The sequence below is a fragment of the Vitis riparia genome, chromosome 17 (assembly GCF_004353265.1).
Source record: "Vitis riparia cultivar Riparia Gloire de Montpellier isolate 1030 chromosome 17, EGFV_Vit.rip_1.0, whole genome shotgun sequence".
Classification (NCBI taxonomy): domain Eukaryota; kingdom Viridiplantae; phylum Streptophyta; class Magnoliopsida; order Vitales; family Vitaceae; genus Vitis; species Vitis riparia.
In genome coordinates, this window is record NC_048447.1 from 17,389,768 (window position 1) to 17,406,645 (window position 16,878).

General features: G+C 37.8%; 4 protein-coding genes and 1 long non-coding RNA gene across 5 annotated transcripts; 4 read left to right on the top strand and 1 right to left on the bottom strand.

The window, feature by feature from the left end:
- Window positions 1-150: 150 nt before the first annotated feature.
- Window positions 151-4,124, bottom strand: LOC117904939 (proteasome subunit beta type-2-A). The gene is made up of 3 exons (XM_034817762.1): window positions 3,895-4,124; window positions 3,524-3,647; window positions 151-726 (listed from the first exon to the last, which is right to left on the bottom strand). Exons 1-3 carry the CDS (start codon window positions 4,050-4,052, stop codon window positions 391-393), a joined length of 618 nt encoding a protein of 205 aa, XP_034673653.1. The 5' UTR covers window positions 4,053-4,124; the 3' UTR covers window positions 151-390.
- A 1,613-nt stretch (window positions 4,125-5,737) lies between these two features.
- Window positions 5,738-6,370, top strand: LOC117905245. The gene is made up of 2 exons (XR_004649674.1): window positions 5,738-6,008; window positions 6,148-6,370. It is a non-coding gene; the product is annotated as an uncharacterized LOC117905245 (long non-coding RNA).
- Window positions 6,371-6,705: 335 nt separating this feature from the next.
- LOC117905085 (50S ribosomal protein L24) lies at window positions 6,706-10,249 on the top strand. Its single transcript, XM_034817978.1, has 6 exons — window positions 6,706-6,811; window positions 7,487-7,584; window positions 7,761-7,856; window positions 8,339-8,442; window positions 8,527-8,663; window positions 9,975-10,249. The coding sequence occupies exons 2-6, from the start codon at window positions 7,525-7,527 to the stop codon at window positions 10,055-10,057; spliced, it is 480 nt and encodes a 159-aa protein (XP_034673869.1). The 5' UTR covers window positions 6,706-6,811; window positions 7,487-7,524; the 3' UTR covers window positions 10,058-10,249.
- A 61-nt stretch (window positions 10,250-10,310) lies between these two features.
- Window positions 10,311-13,670, top strand: LOC117905084 (vicilin-like antimicrobial peptides 2-2). The gene is made up of 7 exons (XM_034817977.1): window positions 10,311-10,401; window positions 10,768-11,919; window positions 12,013-12,188; window positions 12,263-12,343; window positions 12,474-12,749; window positions 12,852-13,182; window positions 13,277-13,670. Exons 2-7 carry the CDS (start codon window positions 11,223-11,225, stop codon window positions 13,420-13,422), a joined length of 1,707 nt encoding a protein of 568 aa, XP_034673868.1. The 5' UTR covers window positions 10,311-10,401; window positions 10,768-11,222; the 3' UTR covers window positions 13,423-13,670.
- Window positions 13,671-14,325: 655 nt separating this feature from the next.
- On the top strand, window positions 14,326-16,351 carry LOC117904176 (vicilin-like antimicrobial peptides 2-2). The gene is given in 6 exon segments (XM_034816689.1): window positions 14,326-14,887; window positions 14,976-15,066; window positions 15,068-15,149; window positions 15,251-15,331; window positions 15,401-15,682; window positions 15,762-16,351. Coding segments are annotated over 6 exon segments (1,560 nt in total). The 3' UTR covers window positions 16,224-16,351.
- Window positions 16,352-16,878: the final 527 nt, after the last annotated feature.

Here is a 16,878-nt window from a genome sequence, read left to right on the forward strand (position 1 = left end):
GACTAAAGCATTAACCATATTCAATTTATCTAATTCACGAATCAACTTCTGAGCTCAAAATCCAAAGAAGGATGCATCCATGGATAGCCAGTCATCTTAACTCAAATAATTTAGATGGAACACGGCAAAAAATGACAAAAGAAATGGAAATGCTACGATGCCAAATCACAATTATCTACTTTGATATCCTGAAAGCATAAGCAACTCTATTGCGATCGAATCGATGGAGCTGCAGCTACACTTCTGATATATCATGGATTCCATAAAGTTTTAAAACATCAACATGTATCAAGGAAAGTAGTGATGGTTCAATAAACAATCTCAAGTTCACCATATGTCAAAGAAAAACAGGGAAATGAAAAAGGTGTCCTTTGCTAAACTTGCCAAGTCTCAGGATGTAGGAGCACCAGTGGTATCCTTGATGGACTCACGCCAGGCATATTCCCTTGCTCCATCCTTGTCAACAATCTTGATCACAAAATTTGGAGGAGCCACAACCAGCCTGGATCGGATCTCCATGATGCATTTGTCAACCAGATCAACAGCTTCTTCGACAGTCATTCCACTGTGATAGTGTCTGTCCATCATTGCCAAAGAGAAATAGGATCCATAACCAAAGGCGCCCTTCTCTATCTTGTGAAGAGAGGCAATGTAGTCAATGTAGTAAAGAGATGGGCCAATATCCTTGTCGTATCCCGCCAGTAAGATGTTGACAGCATATGGGTTCTGGAAAACAAGGTTCAATAATTTAGCCAAATCAAATATCTGAACCAATAGCATGTATATCCATGCTCAAAACAAGAAGCATATTGCATTGACTTCTAGATTTTAAAAATCAGGTGTTTGGCTCTCCAGAAGAAATATTAGAAGATTGATCTGCATCATCAGGATTTTATTCGCTATAAACATCAGCTTTATATCCTAGAAAAGTAATGCCAATTTAGTAGGAACTAGAAGTCATCCTTAAATAGAAAGTTTGTTAAGACAAGCAGGTGAGCTTATGCAAAAGACAATAGATAGTAATCTAGCTTCTCATTCCGGTTCCTGTTTGTAACTCACCACTCTCGTAAGAACCAGGAAAAAACGGAGGTATGTTTGTCCAATTCATTTACATCCATTTTGTGGCAGAGGACACAACTGAATCATCTAACATTTGTAGCTACATGGTGCCTTCTCCCAACAAGGGAAAAACTAAAGATAGCACACATCATTGCTATGTTTTGGATATTTAGCCACTCTGAAACTTGTATCCCTGAAGCAAACTTTGGTTGTTTATTTCATCTGTTAACCAATGGTTGAGTACCTATGAGAGTCTAATCATGATCCAGATCTTAATCTTTGTACATCTCAACAATCTATGTTAAAATGCACAATTTATTTTCTTCCTTATTTTCCTTATTTTCCATTTTAATAAGAAAGAGTTTATAGATTATCTTTGGATTGTTTTGATCATATGTTTATGCTATTTAATGAAGGCAGAGGTGCTTAGGGCTCAAGCCTTTGGGAAGTCATAAGGAAGGGTGGAGCTGGTTTTCTTCCCTAGAACAGGATTGACCATGGGAAATGGGATCAAGTTTTGACATTACCCTTGGTGCAGTTAGGATTTTCAGAGCTCTTCAATATGACTGTCTGGAAGGACATTTAGGTGGAAGATTCTATGGATGGGAATTGGTAAAATCCTAGATTCAGAATAAACCTTTCAGATAGTGAGATGCCATCAGTACAATTCTTGTTGCATCTCTAAATCCCTTATCCATGTCAAGTAATGTGGGGCACAAAAAAATTGATAGAAAGGATTTATTTTCAATTAGATCAGATTACTTGGCCCTGTTCTCTAAGAAGCCTTTCTCCATTCCCGCTAAGCTGGTTTGGAACTTTAAACTGCCTTCTAAGGTTGGTTCTTTTGCATGAAAGTAGTTTGGAACAAATTCTTGATTTTAGACCAGCTTATCAAGAGAGGTGTTGTCTTTGCAAAGATGATATGGGGATCTATAGCCCACATCCTCATTTATGGAAAATGGAGCCATAGATTATGGTCTTTCATCTTCTCTCTTTCTGGTGTGTCTTGGGTGTTCCCCATTAGGTTAGAGAAGCCAACAGCTCTTTTGTTGAACCATGCACAAGGTTGTACCTTGTTTGGAGGATGATCAATTATGCATTTGTTGGATCATTTGAAAAAGCATAATAAAAGAACATTTAAAGGAGTGGAACAGCTGAAAGATTTGGTTCTAAAGTCTTTACTTTCGTGGTCAGATAGGGATTTGGGATATCATATGTTGTCTTTTTTCAAACTTTGTAGATAGTATAGGAATTGGTTAGCCCAGCTTTTGGTGTTAGTGTTTTTGTGAGCTTCCTATATACATCATATATGCTTGGATCATGCCCCCTTTTTTTGTTAGGCACCTCTTAATGCATTCTGTTTGTTTGTCTATCAAAAGAGGGGCGAAAAAAGAAAGTATCACAAATCTTATACAAATGTCTAGACATCTAAATTCCATAGCAAATGGATCATTTTATAGTAAATTAGACTGCTTAATGAAACCAACATTATCATTAGGTGTCGAGAACAGGCAGGAATTGGCAGTATTGCAAAAATAAAGAGCCTGCATCAAATTTGAATAACAGAATTCACTTCAATCTCATTACCCAAGCATGACCAGAGAGATGCCAAAAGAATTAAGCAATATGGAAATCATGATACACACAATATGGTTTAATATCTCAGTGGGTTGAACAAAAACGTCCCCAACCTATAAGTCATGTAGTGCTCATATCGATAATGTCCCAATTAAAAACTTGTGTACGTTGGTGTATAGGCCTTTTCATTAACATATTTTTCCTCTTGCTTACTTGTCAAAAAAAAAAACAAAAGATGTCCCAAATAAAAAGGCAAACCTCAGCACCAACCAAGGGCAATGAGATAATAATTTTCAATAAATTGATGAAGTAGTCTCTGCAAAATTTTCACACCAATGCAAGCAACTGTTTAATGTTCTAATACAAGAAGCAACATCGAACCACATCAAATCTAATCTGAATCAATAAAATGTCGGACTTCAACAGAATCACAAGACGAACATAAGAGAATCCCAAAAGCAAACAAAACGAACAGAAGAAAAAAAAAGGCCAACCTAATTATTTATGTAGAGCTTCACTTCTAATAACATCATATCACACCACTAAATGATGAATCACACCAGATCAAACTTGATCGCAAAACATATCAAGTTTCACAAAATTGTAAAAGAAAGCAAACCCAAACACAATTAAAAGAAGAAAAACAAGAAAAAAGCCCAAACTTATCTTCCATGCGTGGTTTCATTTCATTTCTAATTATATCAGATTACACAACCAATAGTATCAAAAACATCATCACTACATCAAGAGCAAGAGCAAGAGCAACAACAACAACAAAAGAAAAAAATTCAGAACAAAAATTATCCAAACCCTAAAAAGCTAAATATCTCCAAACCCTAATAAACACAAAATTATGAAAACAAAACATGATTCTCCAAAGCATTACCTTCCGCAACGCAGTAGCAAGCTCTCCTCGAGTGAAATTCGCCGCGGCAGCTGTCGTCAACGGAATCCCGTTACGGAACTGATACAACGCTACATTCTTCTGTATGTACTCCGTAAACTGAGCTCTGCAAAACCAAAAACAAACATTAATTACCAAAACTTCAAAATAAATAAACAAATCACATCAATCATCCTCCTTTTGGTCTCTCGGAAATGCAGGAAAAAATCAAAACTTTTCCGAGCTCAGTTTAGCTGACTCGCCTAACATCCAAAATGTCACGGAACACAAGATTCAAAATCTCCTTTTCTCAAATTTTCCCCCTGTTTTCCCACGAACCCAACAGAAAATCCCCGATCAGAGAAAAAACAGACCTGTCGCCGCCTTCGCCGCTGGCGCCCAAGAGCTTGTGAGAATCAAGAACCATGATCTTGTCCTCGTTGGATTTGTGAACGAGGATGCTGTGTACGGCTGACGAGTCCGCCACCACCAGAGCAAAGCCATCACCGACCAATCCGAACACGCACTCCATCTCTGCAACTCTTCTCTCTCTCTCTCTCTCTGCCTGTTCTTTTTTCCCTTTGACACCGCAGGTGAGAGATACACAGAAAAGAGGGCAGTCACTTGAGAGACAAGAAAAGGAGCCACTTGGTATTTTGATTACAGATGGGGTTATTTTTGTCAAATCACATTGTAGATGGGCCCAAATGAAATTGGTTAGTGTTTCTTAATGGCCCGATAGTTCGGCCCAATGCGTGCTCTTTTAACAAAATTCTTCAATTTTGAATTATAGTCTCGATTGGCAACATTATATATATATATATATATATATATAAAATATAAAATATGAGAATTTATCGAAACTTTTAAATGGAGATTTTTAACGTTTTATACAAAATGAAAGAAAAAAAAATTATAATAATTAATGCATTCTTTCAATTCTTTTATCTATATAAATAATAAAATATATTTTCCGAAACACTTTTTAAAAAGCTTGGTCGGAGTAGTATTTTTATTTAAAATATTTTTTGTTGAAGTGTTTTTCTAAAAGTTTTTTAAATACATATAAGTTTTAAAAAAAAATTAAATGTGTTTTTAAAATTTTATTTAAGAGTGCGTATGACGGTAGTGATTTTTAAAAGTGTTTATACTCTTTTTAATACTTAATATTTTTTTTAAGTATAAAAATATTATAAATACTTCCTAAAATTACAACCAAACGCATTATCTATTTTTTTATGAAAATTGTTTTTTATCAAATGCTTTTAATTGAGATGCTTTCTTTATAAATATTTTTAAGAAAATTATTTATTAAGTGTTTTTCCATAAAGTACTACTAAAAATAATTTTTCTTTTTTGTTTCAAAAGTGTTTTCAAAGAAAAATACAATATTTGATCAAATTTAGAAAACACTTTTAAAAATTTTTAAAATAAGAGAAAAAAAAAGTAAAATATAAAATAAAAAGGTAAAAAAATAAAAAATAAATTAAAAGTGAATAAATTATTTTTATACAATATCTCAAATTCATTCACTTATTTTAACTATTTTATATAAAAATTAAATAATATAAAAATGTACAAATTTCCAACTAATTTTAATTATATTTCATTTTTTAAAATATTTTTCACAATAAAATCAAACATAAAAAAAATATATTTTTTTATCATTTTTAATTTCTTTAGTACTCTTCAAGAATAATGAAAATCACCTCAACAATAATGAAAATCGCCTACAGATTATTTTTCTAATTTTAAACACTTTTTTTATATATACTAAAAATATATGTAACAACATTTTTATTCAAAGTATTCTCTAAAAGTGTGTTTCAAAGAATTACCGATTAATTTTAAAAAAATATTACAAGTAATTTTTAATTTTTTTTAAAGTTTTTTTATTTTATTTTGTGAAAGCTTATTATTTTGCCTCAAAAATTTATTTCATACTAGGAAGTGTTTTCTAAAAACAGTACGGTACTAGGACTCAGAGTCATGGAGGGTCAAAAGGGTATGATTGTTTTCATTATTTGCTGCAATCAGAGACCATTTCTTCCAACCCTATTAAAAAATGGACCTCCATGTTTTTAGCAAACCCAATTTATTCCAACCCCATAAAACCCACAAACCTTCTCCTACTTTCAAGCCTCCTTACCCAAAACAGCCTGTGCATCCCCATTAAATACCCCCCATTCATCTCCTTCCCCTCCACCCCATCAACTCTCATTCAAACTTCCAACTGATCAAAGCCCAGACAGGAAAAGGAAGGAAAAAACAAAAAAATCCCTAGACAGAAAAATGGCCAACAAGCTGGTTTCAGTCTTTCTCATGTGCATCGTGGTCATGGCAACACTGCACATTCGCCAGGCCGTGGCCGACGATGGTTACAAGACATGTTACGAGCCCTGCGATGAAGAATGCAAATCCGAAGGCAACGGCGACACCTTCTGTGAAATGAAGTGCGACACCGACTGCCTCGCGAAGGTTGCTGCTGGTAAGTTTCCATGAATTTTAAAAACTGATAGTTCAATGTGGTATCAGAACAGTCTGAACTACTTGTCAGTGATTTGCAAAGGGTCCGTCCGTATATAGACAGAAACTGATGTGTTTTCTTGTTTGGAATGTGGGTGCAGCAAAACTCAACGCCTTCAAGCCCTGAGGGAAGAGGAAGGGTGGAGCAGAGCATGGCACATGCAATAACACAGAATAAGAGCTGTTGTGGAATAATTTCGGAAACTTTGTTTCAGACATTGTAATAAAATTGATTTTCATGATTGTGAATGTGGATGATGTTGTTTCTGCAATTAATATAATTTCTGCCGCTTTCATTATGTTGGTGGCTCGGGTTTGAAATCATCGATTGGTTCGTGTCTTATTCTTATCAGGATTTTGATTTTTTGGTCGAACATGATATTATTATAATTATTTAAGAAAGAGGTTTGAAATAATTATTAAAAATATATTATTACTTATTTTTAATAAAAAAAATTCATACTTTTCACAATGAAAAATAAAATAAAAAGTGATTAAATTATTTTGGAACATAAATGTGATATTAAAAAAATATTTTATATATAAATAAAGAGAATATAAAGAAGTTGAAAATAAAGATACGGTCACATAAATTGGGCCGGGCCGGGCCGGGCTCAGCCCATTATCACGTGACTGATTTAAACTTACGGTGTATAGATCTTTAGGGTTTGCCGGCAGTGAAAGAAGCCCCGATCTCCATCTGCACATCAGCATTCAATCATTCCTTTCCCAAACGCCGCGTTTAGATCGATCGCTGAGCTCAAGGTACTGCTCCAATTTCTATTTCCAGTTCGATGAATCGAATTTTAGGTTAGATAGAATTGTTTGGATGCTGAGAAAATACTTCTAGGTTGGATACTGAACTAGGCCCAGTCGAAACGTAGATTGCAGTTTAAATGATTTGGGAAGTAGCTTTGGCTTGTTTGAAATGCTATCAGACAGAAAATGATGTGATTTCATTTTTCATTTTGGGTTCAGCAGGTTTATCTGAGCTATTGGCAGAAAATTATATGATTTCATTTTCATGTTAGTTTGTGATTGACTGTTGCTTCCCTTGATTTGTTTATGGATTAGATAGTTGTAGATTTGATAATAGAAATGAAGATATTTATATATGGGACAAATTGTGAATGCACCAATTTAGATAGCCTAATGCATGCTAAGTGTTTGTGTTTATTCCTATTTGATCATTTTAAGGAATGGAGTTTGGATATTGCAATTCACTAGGACAAAAATCTGAGTATGTGCCAATTTTTGAAGGCCAACACTGGAAGCTTCATTTTTTTAAACTGTTTTTAAAACCATTTTTTCTTTCAATGCAAGCCTCTTAAGAGTTTTTGTATCTTATATAAAAGTCACTATTATTTTTTTATTTTGAAAACAGAAAATAAAAAGCATTATTCAATTGTCAAAATTTCTGATGTTAATTTTGATTGGTAGGGAGACTTGCAAATACCCACAAGGAGAGGCCTGTTGAAATGGGTTGGAAAGCAGCTCAGAAACTCATACAGAATTGGAAGATTGTGAGAGGAGATAATGTAAGGAGAAATAGAATTCCATTATTGTTATTATCATTTTTTGATAGGCAAAATAGAATACCATTGTTCAGACCTTTTGTTTCCTAATCTATGTATATACAGATATATGTATCTCTGTATATATAAATGAAGTTTATTTATTAATTTTTTCATTTTCTTATCTTAATAATTTGCAGGTGATGATAATCAGGGGCAAAGATAAAGGTGAAACTGGTGTTATCAAGCGTGTTATACGCTCTCAAAATCGTGTTATTGTTGAGGGCAAAAATCTGGTGAGTGGCCCTCGCTTGCAGTCTATCATTGTTTGCTTTATCATCTTTTAGATGTGACGGCATCTTTTTCTTTGCTGGGGAAATTGTTATGGCAACAATATCTTTTGGCCACACTATTGTAGTTGGTGCAAAATCAATTTGGAAAATGATAATGTGTAGCTGACTATCAGATTTAATGGGTTATATTTCTGGACCACAACTTTTTATTTTCACTTCTGCTCGCTTAGCCAAAGATGGCTTGGGATATTTAAGTTGATTTCAGAACAATTGTTCTTTTGATTCACATCCAAGCTGCATAACAATCGTATTTAAAAGTTTGTATGCACATGCATGTGGTGTGATCTATTTTTTTTTATATGTAATACCTTTGTGATATATTGTTGTTCTACCTGTAGGGTTTCAGTGAATAGTATGGATTTTATGGAACTTTGTATGCATGTTGAAGACAAGGGTGGGCTTAATTGTTTTTATCCTCAGTACAGGTAAAGAAGCATATCAAGCAAGGCCAAGGTCATGAAGGTGGGATTTTTTCTGTTGAAGCCCCACTACATGCCTCAAATGTTCAAGTTCTTGACCCTGCCACACAGTAATATCATATTTGAGAATCTTTTGCCTCCTCATTATCCTTTTTTTTTTCAAAGAGAGTACTTATTGATATTTTCTTATGCAGGAAACCTGTTAAGATTGGAATAAGATATTTAGAAGATGGCACAAAAGTTAGAGTTTCTAGAGGTGAAGGAGCATCAGGATCCATAATCCCTCGTCCTGAGATCTTAAAGATAAGGACCACTCCAAGACCTACAGTCGGTATATATTTGAAGCTTATCACCTTTGTTTTTTTCTTTTAACATTTGTTATATATAGATCCCCGATATCTGTTTTGTTTGCTTGTATTCATGTGATTCAGACTGAAGTCCATTTGTGCATGTAACTGACACCTATAGAAGTTAGGGATGCATTTATTAGTGTTTTGAGGGTAGTTGCATTAGGAAAGCTGGATGTGTGAGACAAAAGCTTCAGGGATGTAAGGCTTATAATATCTAGAATGAGAAGTGGAAGCAGGGAGCAGAATAGGAAACAGAAGCAGGAATATGTCTAAAAGACATGGGAAGAATGAAATGGGGAAGTGATTTGGAATCAAAAGGCAAACCCATTCTGAGAACATACACACACACACATATATATATAATATGTGTGTGTGTATACAAAAAAAATTTTAGAGATAAGAAATTGAAAGAATGCATATATTAACAAAAAAAAAAAAGATTTATGGAAAATGCATATATCTTGAAATCAGGAATCTTCTAGTTAAAATTCACATAGTTTTCCCAAGTTGTTTTAACTGTTCTATTCAGTTTTGGAACTTCCCTATTAAACATGTGTGCCACGATTGTACTAGCTTGCCAATATAATCATGGTGAAACTTGAGTTCACTGTCACTCCCCTCATTAATGATCCTACTCATACATGGACTTGCACTCTTATATCAAATTTAGTGATATTTGTCAGCTTTGGAATGGTGCTTTAAACATAAGAAAAGAGTATAGTGGATGGTATTAAATTCCTTACTAAGTTCAAATTAAAATTTCAAATCAAGAATCAATCAACGAAAGTGATTTTTTGGGAACTCTAAATATATCGATCATGGTATCGGAGTTAAAGATTATAGTTTTGCACCTTGCAAGTTGGGAAGGTTGATGGTGCCATTCGCTTTCTGATTTCAGCACTGTTAATTTTGGGGTTTTCCTGTTAATGAGAGGAGAGATTTGAGAAGATTAGCATTTTGAGCATTTATTCTTTAAGTGAAGAACCTTTACTTGAACTTTAAATTAGGTGAGTCTAGTCGACAAGAGTGTGGAGTAGTTTACGATTTCTTTTCCGAATGGAGCTTTTAATATCTCATTACTGCCAGAACATTTCTTTATTGCCTAGTTCAGATCACATTTCCCATCTAAAAAGTATAAGATGTATGAAAATGTGGTTCCTAGACTAGTAGACTCCATGATATCTTTCAAGTTTCAACTTCCTTCATGAATATGCTTGCAAATATACCTATTTGTTGTGAAGAATCACATGCTTTGATCTTCTGATGAAATTTGTCGGCTTGTTTTTATGCAGCTGGTCCCAAGGATACCCCCATGGATCTTGTGTTGGAGAAGACATACGATGCTAAAACTGGCAAGGGGATGCCTGCTCTTTAAGCTAACCATTTTGTAGTCCAATGTCCCGAGACTGGTCTGAAAATTTTCTATGATCAGCATTTGTCATCCTTTACGTGCAAGTTGCTGATCAAGAGGGAATGAAACTTAATAAATTTGTTGATGTTTTGAATCCAAAGTAGAAGGATTTGGATTTAGGGTTATGAAAAATGCAGGTTTTATTATTCCAAACAACATTTACATTGTTAAGTTTCTTCTGCTTCTCTTTTGTGGGTGGGAAGGATAAGGCCCTCCACGTGGTGGGCTTTTTGTCTCTTGGCACATAACTGCTTTGTCACCGGGTACCCAAGTGCCAACAAGCAATCCTTTATGTATATCAAGAACTCGTATTTCATTTTCCGTACCAACCCTTTTCTTGCAGTGATTTGGAATGTACTTCCTCACAATCAAAAAGCTGTATAGGGTATATGTACCTAGTTATATAATACTCCAATGTGGAGACTGAATGACCGGAAAAAAAGAAGAAGAGAGACTATGGTATAAAAGAATATGACTCATAATTGGGTTAATTCCACGAACTCCCCGGAGTTTGTGAAATCATTTATTTAAAATTTTGTTAAATATTTTTTAAATTTAAAATTAATCATCATAGATGATGTGATGTTGTGTGTATATATTTGGGTTTATAATGAACTCTGATGCCTTACTAAATTTCTCAATATTTCCTTTTTTAAAAACGCTCGTGGGGAAAGAAACCAGAAGCCGCCGAAAAAAAATTGAAGTGGAAGGCGATAGAACTTAGTGTTTGATTTGGGGGAGTGACGGCAGAAACATACACGCATGTGACGGTAGAGGCGCGTGAAGAGGGTGTCCAGACTCGGCGACGCGTCCCCCCTGCATGCCTCCACAACTGCGACACCTGAGTCCTTGTCACCGCCACGTCTCTCTCTCTCTTCAGCTCAGGTAGCTCAGGTGACAGTGAGTTGTGGTTATTGTCCTTTTCATACGCGGCGATATGCATATGTGAAATCATTGACACGTCTGGTATGGCATTGCCACCCGTCTCCATGCATGTTTCCCTTATCCCCACCTCTATCTTCCATCTCTCCCCTCTTTCCCACCTATAAATGCCACACCCCATCCTCAACTTTCTTTACAACAGTGTCAAAAGTCTCTCTGAGAGTTGTAGTCCAGCAAAGAATCCACGATGGTGATCAACACCAAACTTTCCTTTGCTTTCCTACTATTCTCCCTCTTCTTTTTGTCTGTAACTTTCTCTCTAGTTGTCGCCAACGTAGACCCGGAGCTCCAATTGTGCAAGCGCCAGTGCTGGACCCATCACGAATTCAGCCATCGGCAGAGGCGGGAGTGCGAGCAAAAGTGCGAGGATTACCACGGACAGAATCACGGAGAGGGTGAAGGAGAAGGTGGCGGCGGCAGTCGCATTGTGCTGAACTCTAACACTGACCCCGAGAAGCAGCTCCAGCAATGCCAGAAACAGTGCGAGCGCCAGAGGGAACAGCAGAAAGAGCAGTGCCGCCGACAGTGCCAAGACACTTATGAGCGGCAACGTGGGGAGGAAGGTAAAGGAGGAGGAGGGCAGTCAGGAGAGAAGGACGAACAAGGCCGCCAGCAGGAGCAGGGGCAGGAGCAGGAGCAGGAGCAGGAGCAGGAGCAGGGGCAAGAGCAACAAGAGCAAAACCCTTATGTGTTCCAGGACCAACACTATACTGCATCACTAGAGACCAACGAGGGCAGAATCAAGATCCTTCAGAGGTTCCACCAAAGGTCCCGGCTTCTCCGCGGCCTCAAGAACTACCGCTTCGTCTACCTTGAAGCCAACCCCCAAACCTTTGTGCTTCCAGCGCATCTTGATGCTGAGGCCGTGGTCTATGTCGCTTCCGGTATAGCCATAATTTCTTCCCATTTTCCTTACCTTCCTTTTTCTAACTACCAAGTTCATTAATAAATCTGGGTTTATACTAATTTGATCTCAGGACGAGGAACTCTCAGCCTGGTGTCCCAAGGTAAGAGGGAAAGCTTCAATATCAAACAGGGAGATATAGTGAGGATCCGCGCAGGGACTACCATTTACATGATCAACAGAGACAAAAATAAGAAACTCAGAATCGCCAAGCTGCTACAACCTGTTGCTCTTCCAGATGAATTCCAGGTGAATTTGTGGCCTTGCACTCATATAGCCTCTCAACAAACACATATGTATACTGATTTTTTGTTCTGATGTAGCCATTTTATGGCCCAGCTGGTGAGAACCCACAATCATTCTACAGGGCTTTCAGCGAAGAGTTACTTTCATCTGCTTTGAAGGTAGATTCTGACATTCTCACTTTTTTTTTTCTCTTGGATTTGAGTTTATGATTCTTTTGTTTTATGAAATGGGTTTTCCTTTTAATTCTTGTACATGTGGATTAATGTCTTTGATTTTAAAATCAAGCAGGTTGAACAAGATAGGGTGCAGAGGGTGATTAAGCAACAGAATAAGGGAGTCATCGTCAAAGCTTCAGAACAACAGATCCAGGCCTTGAGCCAACGCGAGGAATCTGGAATGTTTCCCTTCCCATTCGGGTCAACAGAATCCAAGAGAGTATTCAATCTTCTAAGCAAGGAACCCTCCATTTCTAACAGATATGGACGATTCTATGAGGCTGATGTCAATGAATTCCAGCAGCTACAAGATATGGACATTGCTGTCTCTTATTCTAACATCACCAAAGTATTTCCTTTCTCCCAACTCTAATTATCTTCTTAATTTTTCTTAATTTTCAGTTCTGTATCTTATTTCTGAACTTCTTTTCCTTTCTCCCTGCTTCTTCAGGGATCAATGGAAGGTCCCTTCTTCAACACAAGGGCTACTAAGATAGCTGTGGTGGTTAAAGGTGAAGGGTACATGGAGATGGCTTGTCCCCATGTCTCTCAGCAGCAGCAGGGCCAAGGACAAAGCAGAGGTGAACAAGGGCGTGAGCAGCAGCAGCAGCAGCAGAGTGCGAGCCCACATTACCAGAGACTAAGCTCACCTCTGAAACGTGGGATGCTCTTCGTTGTCCCAGCAGGCCACCCCCTAATCGTAGTCGCCGGAAACAACCGGAATTTGGAGATTGTGTGCTTTGATGTGAATGCTGAAAACAACAAGAGGGAGTCTCTTGCAGGTACTGAATCAAATGAACTAAACACCCACCATTTCCACTCTTCCTCCTGCTCTTTCCACAATCTTTTAAGTTCCTTTTCTTTGACAAATTTCAGGGGACAAGAACATAGTGAATGCACTGGAGAAAGAGGCGAAGGAGCTGGCTTTCAGCATCCCAGCAAGAGAGGTGGACGAGGTGTTCGCAAAACAGAATGAATGGTGGTTCTTCCCAGGGCCACGTGGAGGCCATGCCTACGCCTGAGTTGGTGCTGGTGGGGTGTGGAGGCTTGAGTCATGAGTGGGTTGGGTTTCCATCCTTCTATGTTGGAGGCGGCTTTAGTTTTGAGGGTTGTATGAAGGAGTTTGCTTCTTCCCTCTTATATATTATCTATGTATATTAAGACTCAGACTGAGTGATGTTCTGCTGTTCTGTATGTAGATGAGTGTAAAGCCCAACCACTTCCATAAATAAATAAATAGAGGCCCTACTCTCGGCCTTTCTTTTCCTAAGTTTTTGTGTTCCTCCCCTTCTTTCTTTCTCATTACTCATTTCATCCGAAAATCCTCCATTTCTGGTTAGTTTCATTTAAACTGTTAGATTATATGCTTGTGAGTTTGGTATCCAGAAGAAATTAACCATGGATTAATTATAGGTACGGTTTAATATTATAACATTTCCAACCTTTTAATCGACTTCATACTTAGCATTTTTCTTGTTTCTTAATACTAATTCTAGTGTCCGAACTGTTTTTTAAAACAAAGAAAATTGACAACATTTTAAATTTAAGATTGAAACTGATTTCTGAAAGTGCCTCTTCTTTCTTCTTATCTGCTGCCAGGGACATATACCTGAAATTCACTTCCTATGTTTCTCTGTTTTCCTCCATGTTCATTAATTCAGAGTGATTCCAGCATACCCAGAAGCCAAATTCGCGGTTTTTCGAGAGAGTAGATGAGCTTTTGTCAGATCCTTGTCCCTACTCAAACTTGGGGATGATTCTGAACACTAGTGATGGACACGTATGATTGCCACCCGTCTCCATGCATGTCCTCTCAACTCCACGTCTCTCTCTCTCCTCCCTTTCCCTCTTCCTCTCTCCCCCACCTACAACACATATAACCCCCATCTTCACCCTTTTCCTCGAGCAAGATCTCTCTGCCAAAAATGGTGATCAACAACGCTAAATTTCCTTTCGCCTTCTTCTTGTGTTGTACTTTCTGTTTGTGGGTGGCTCTCTCTCTAGTTGCAGCCCAGGAAGACCCTGAGCTCCAGCAGTGCAAGCACCAGTGCCGGGTCCAGCAGCAAGTGAGCGAGCGCCAGAGTGGAGAGTGCGAGCATAAGTGCGAGGATTACTACAGAGAGCACCACGGGCCTGTCGTGGATCCCGAGAAGCAGCTCCACCAATGCCGCAAGCAGTGTGAGCTGCTGCAACCAGGGAGGCAGAGAGAGCAGTGCCACCAAGAATGCCAGGAGAAGTATGACCAGCAACAGCTAGAGGAAGGAGGAGAGGAGGAAGAAGAAAACAACCCTTATGTGTTCCAGGACCAACATTTTGCTTTCCTCCGGACCAACCAAGGCGAAGTGAAAATCCTAGAGATGTTCGACCGAAGGTCCCGCCTCCTCCGCGGCCTCAAGAACTACCGTTTCATATGCCTTGAAGCCAACCCTCAAACCTTCGTGGTTCCAACCCACTATGATGCCGAGATCGTCGGCTTCGTCTGCTCAGGTACATCTCCTCTTATCCTCTTCCGATTTCTACCAAGTCGACCACCATTCTTGATCATGAATTTCGAACCATGTATGTTCCATTACAGGGCAAGGAACCATCACAATGGTGTGCCAAGGTAAGAGGAGAAGCTTTCGTATCAGAACAGGAGATATAGTGAGGATTCCCGCAGGGATTACTCTTCACCTGATCAACTCACAAAAATCAGAAACTGAGAATCGCCTACTTTTTGCTACCTGTTGTCATTCCTGGCAGATTCGAGGTGATCATTCTGCCATGTATCATTGAAATTTCTTTCCCATCAGGCATACCTGTATATATATATATACACACTAAAGTTCTTGGATGTGAGTTGTGATGCAGCCATTTCATGGCGCAGCTGGTGAGAACCCACAATCATTTTACAGGGCATTCAGCCCTAAGTTACTCTCCTCTGCTTTTAAGGTAAAGGTACTACTGTTTGTGAATTGGGTTTTTTCTTTTATATATGTATATGATATGGAAAAGAAGCAGGTTGAAGAAGGAACACTGGAGAGGGTGTTTCAGCAACAGACGAAAGGACACTTCATCAAAGCATCAGGAGAGCAGATTCAGGCCTTGAGCGGCGGCCAGCATGGGGAAGCAGCTGGGATCTGGCCCTTCACCTCAGGGGAATCCAAGCGGCCGGTATTCAATCTTCTGAACAAGGAACCCTCCGTTTGTAACAATTATGGACGACTCCATGAGGCAGACGCGGAAGACTTCAGGCAGCTGAAAGATATGGACATTGAAATCTCTTATGCTAACATCACCCAAGTACATATATCTCTCTCCTCCCAACCCCATCTCCTTTTCGAATATCTCATTCTGAATTTTGACTTTTTTTTCCCCACAGGAAGGAATGATGGGTCCGTTCTTTAACTCAAGGTCAACAATGGTGGCTGCAGTGCTCGAAGGAGAAGGGTACTTGGAGATGATATGTCCTCACCTCTCTGGAGAGAAGCAGCAGCAACAGGGGGCCAGTCCCATTTACCAGAAAGTAAGCTCATCTTTGCGCCGTGGTACACTCTTCGTCGTCCCGACAGGCCACCCCATTGCCATCGTCGCCGGAACCAGCCGGAATTTGGAGATTGTGTGCTTTGGCATCAACGCTGAAAACAACCGGAGAGAACCTCTTGCAGGGAAAGGCAACGTTGTGAACGGACTGGAAAAAGAGGCGAAGGAGCTGGCCTTTGCCCTCCCAGCAAGAGAGGTGGATAAGGTATTCAGGAAGCAGAAAGAGGAGTTGTTCTTCCCAGGGCCACAACTGCAAAAACAGCAACACCATCATCATCATAAGGGCCATGCCTATGCATGATCAGAGGAAGATTGATGATGAAGCAGGGCTTTAGCTGAGAGGGTATTGCGGAGGAATTTGCTTAATTCCACCTTACCATGTCTTTGTGTATTGAGACAGAGCGTTAACGTTAGCTGCTCTAGTGTGTACGGCCATTAATAAATAAATGAAACTCCAATGTTGATCACTGTTTTGTAAAACAGTTTTGGAAAAATAATTTTTAAAATTTGTTTTATAAAATAAATATTTATTTAAGAATCTGAAATATTTTTAACATATTTTTTATATTTTAAAATAATTTTTATATATAGTAATTTATTTCTAATTATTTTGATATTTATTTAATTATTTTTAAATCAATTTTTTAAAAATAAATAAAAATAATTAAAATATTTACTTGAAAACATTTTCTTTTTTAAATATTTTTTTTAGTTATTAATGTATTTTTTAATTTTAAATAATAAAATATCAAAAACCTTTCGAGTCACGTAGCAAAAACAATTCAAATGGCTTTTTTTTTTCTTTTAAAATTAAAATTAAAAATATTTTATTTTTTATTTAAATGAATTTTCTGACAATAAAATATCAGCTAAAAAAGTAAACCCATGATATAAGATAGGCTATTAAAACCCCTGATATAGTAATAAAATAAAAAAAAACCTGAGTTATCACGGGG